Source organism: Alexandromys fortis, unplaced genomic scaffold (assembly GCF_014885135.2).
Source record: "Alexandromys fortis isolate MF-2015 unplaced genomic scaffold, M_Fortis_MF-2015_v1.1 scaffold_3987, whole genome shotgun sequence".
In the NCBI taxonomy this organism is placed as follows: domain Eukaryota; kingdom Metazoa; phylum Chordata; class Mammalia; order Rodentia; family Cricetidae; genus Alexandromys; species Alexandromys fortis.
Genome location: NW_026071849.1, coordinates 1 through 2,530, shown reverse-complemented (window position 1 = coordinate 2,530; position 2,530 = coordinate 1). Strand labels below are relative to the sequence as shown.

The 2,530-nt window shown below is 40.9% G+C and overlaps 1 protein-coding gene across 1 annotated transcript; it reads left to right on the top strand.

Moving 5' to 3' along the window:
* Positions 1-1,235: 1,235 nt before the first annotated feature.
* LOC126496404 (interleukin-1 receptor type 1-like) lies at positions 1,236-2,269 on the top strand. The gene is made up of 2 exons (XM_050133916.1): positions 1,236-1,949; positions 2,041-2,269. Exons 1-2 carry the CDS (start codon positions 1,642-1,644, stop codon positions 2,243-2,245), a joined length of 513 nt encoding a protein of 170 aa, XP_049989873.1. The 5' UTR covers positions 1,236-1,641; the 3' UTR covers positions 2,246-2,269.
* The last annotated feature ends 261 nt before the right edge of the window (positions 2,270-2,530 follow it).

The window sequence follows — 2,530 nt, the reverse complement described above, 5'->3', positions numbered from 1 at the left end:
CACAACCATCTGTAATGAGGTCTGGTGCCCTCTTCTGGCCTGCAGGCATACACACAGACAGAACATTGTATACATAATAAATAATTTAAAAAAAAGTTTGTGCATATATTGTTTCAGGGATGAGCACTCTGTATTGGATAACCAATAATGGGGTTCAGCCTTGGGTGAAGCAAAGTCCCCCCTGCTTCTAGCAGTCATTGGTTACTGTAGTTCTTTGTCTAGGGATAGAACCCCATGAAAATTTCCCCTTCCAAGTTAATATCTCCAGTGATGTTACTATTGTTTCAGTCTTGTGTATGCAGCTATTTCCAGGAGAAACTGTTCCATAGTTGACTTTCTGGTATTCTGGCTCTTAAAATCTTTCTGTCCCCTCTCCCTTGATGTTCCCCGAGCCATAGACGCATGATCTGTGATATAGATGTCTCTTGAATAAATTGGGAGCATGGGGACCATGGGGTGGGTAGAAGGGGAGTGGAGAGGAAGGAAGGGGAGCAGAGAAGGATGTGTAGCTCAATAAAATCAATAAAAACAATTTGAAAGGCTCTCTGGCTACATAAGATTTTTTTTTTTTGTCACTGGTGTTAATCTGATCACTAGGCAGTTGGTGTGATTTTCTTTATCTTTTCTTTTTCGTTGTTTGATTTTAGGCAGGATTCCTCTGTGGAACAGCTCTGGCTGTCCTTGAACTCACTACCAGGCTAGCCTTTAACTCAGAGACCCACCTGCCTCTTCCTGCTGGGATTAAAGGTGCCACCACTCCCTGGCTCAAAGATTTATTTATTTATGTATTTTGTGTATATGAGTACTCTAACTGCATGTAGATCTGCAGGCCAGAAGAGGGCATCAGACCCCATTACAGATGGCTGTGAGCCACCCTGGGGTTGCGAGAAATTGAGCTCAGAACCTCTGGCAGAGCAGTCAGTGTTCTTAACCTCTGGCCACCTTTCCAGCTGTCTTGCCTTTTCTTAGAGTTCACTGTGTCTTGGGACCCAAGCTTATTTATCACATCTTGAGCAATTTCAGCCTGTATTTCCAATATGTTTTCTGTGTTCCCCACTCTTGCAGCAATTCATATTAGATGTTTTCTAGCTGCCCTAAGCTATCTTGATGCCCTGCTTGCTCACTCCCCCCCCCCCCGCCTTGTTTAATCTTGAATGTTTTCTAATGTTATGCCTTCGGGTTTTCTTAATTATTTCCCCAGAATATTTTCAACTTGACGATGCATTTTTTTATTACTAGAAGTTTTTTTTTTTTCCTGAATTGTTTTATGCCTCTGTTCACTGTGTCTCATGTCTCTTTCAGCATCTTGAGTAACTAGGAGATAGAGTTAGGTCATGTCTTGAACAGTGTTGTTTCCTATGCTTGCCCATTTGTTAGCTGTTCACACGGGAGGCCATATTTAGTCTTTGCAGTTCTCCACTGCACAGAGTGAATGTCTCTCTCCCATTATTCCTCCCTTTAGATGAATAAGCAGAAAGTAAGAGGGGATAAGTCATTTGCCCAAGGTACAGCCCACAGGGACCACGTGGCGGAGCTGCAACTGAACATAAATGGTCTCCACCCCGAAGACTGCTCTTAACCACACAGCTGTGAACTGTAGATCTGGCAGGAGCTGGTATCTTTACTAACCAATGCGTTCAAATGTTGATATTGCATGAAGAAACACCGAGACTTTTTCTTATAGAAATTGCTTCCCTTTTTTTCTCTCTTAAAGATAACTGTAAAGAATATTCAGATGAGATCATTTTATTTTCATATGTAAATGAAATTGATATTCGTGATTGTCCTCTAATTCCGAATGAAAAGCGCGGCACCATAATGTGGTATAAAAATGACAGCAAGACACCCGTATCAGTAGAACAGAGCGCCAGGATTCATCAGCAGAATGAACGGCTTTGGTTTGCTCCTGCCAAGATGGAGGACTCGGGATATTACTATTGTATAGTGAGGTAAGGAAGGGATGTCCTAAGCCTCGATGACAGTTAAGGACAGAAAAATCACTTTAGTAATGATGAATTTTCATATCTTACTTTATTTTAGAAACTCAACTCACTGTCTCAAAACTAAAATAACCATGAAGGTTTTAGAGAAAGACCCTGGCTTGTGTTACAGCACGCAAGCCACCTTCAAACAGCGCCTCTACATCGCAGGGGATGGAAGTCTTGTGTGCCCTTATTTGGATTTTTTTAAAGATGAAAACAACCAGTTACCCAAAGTTCAGTGGTATAAGGTAATTTCACTTTAAGTATGATATTTTATTTTTAGACAGTTTTCTGCTTTGAACAGTGAAATGTGTCCACAAAAATCTTTGACATGTTCGTATACTGTTTCTGCTCTGTGGTGGTGTAACTTCACAGAGAAGCAAACAAAAACGTAAGCCTGTGTCTGTTGGTTTTTACAACTTATCTAAAATCTTTTTTTTTTAATATATATTTATTATGTATACAATATTCTGTCTGTGTGTATGTCTACAGGCCAGAAGAGGGCACCAGACCTCATTACAGATGGTTGTGAGCCACCATGTGGTTGC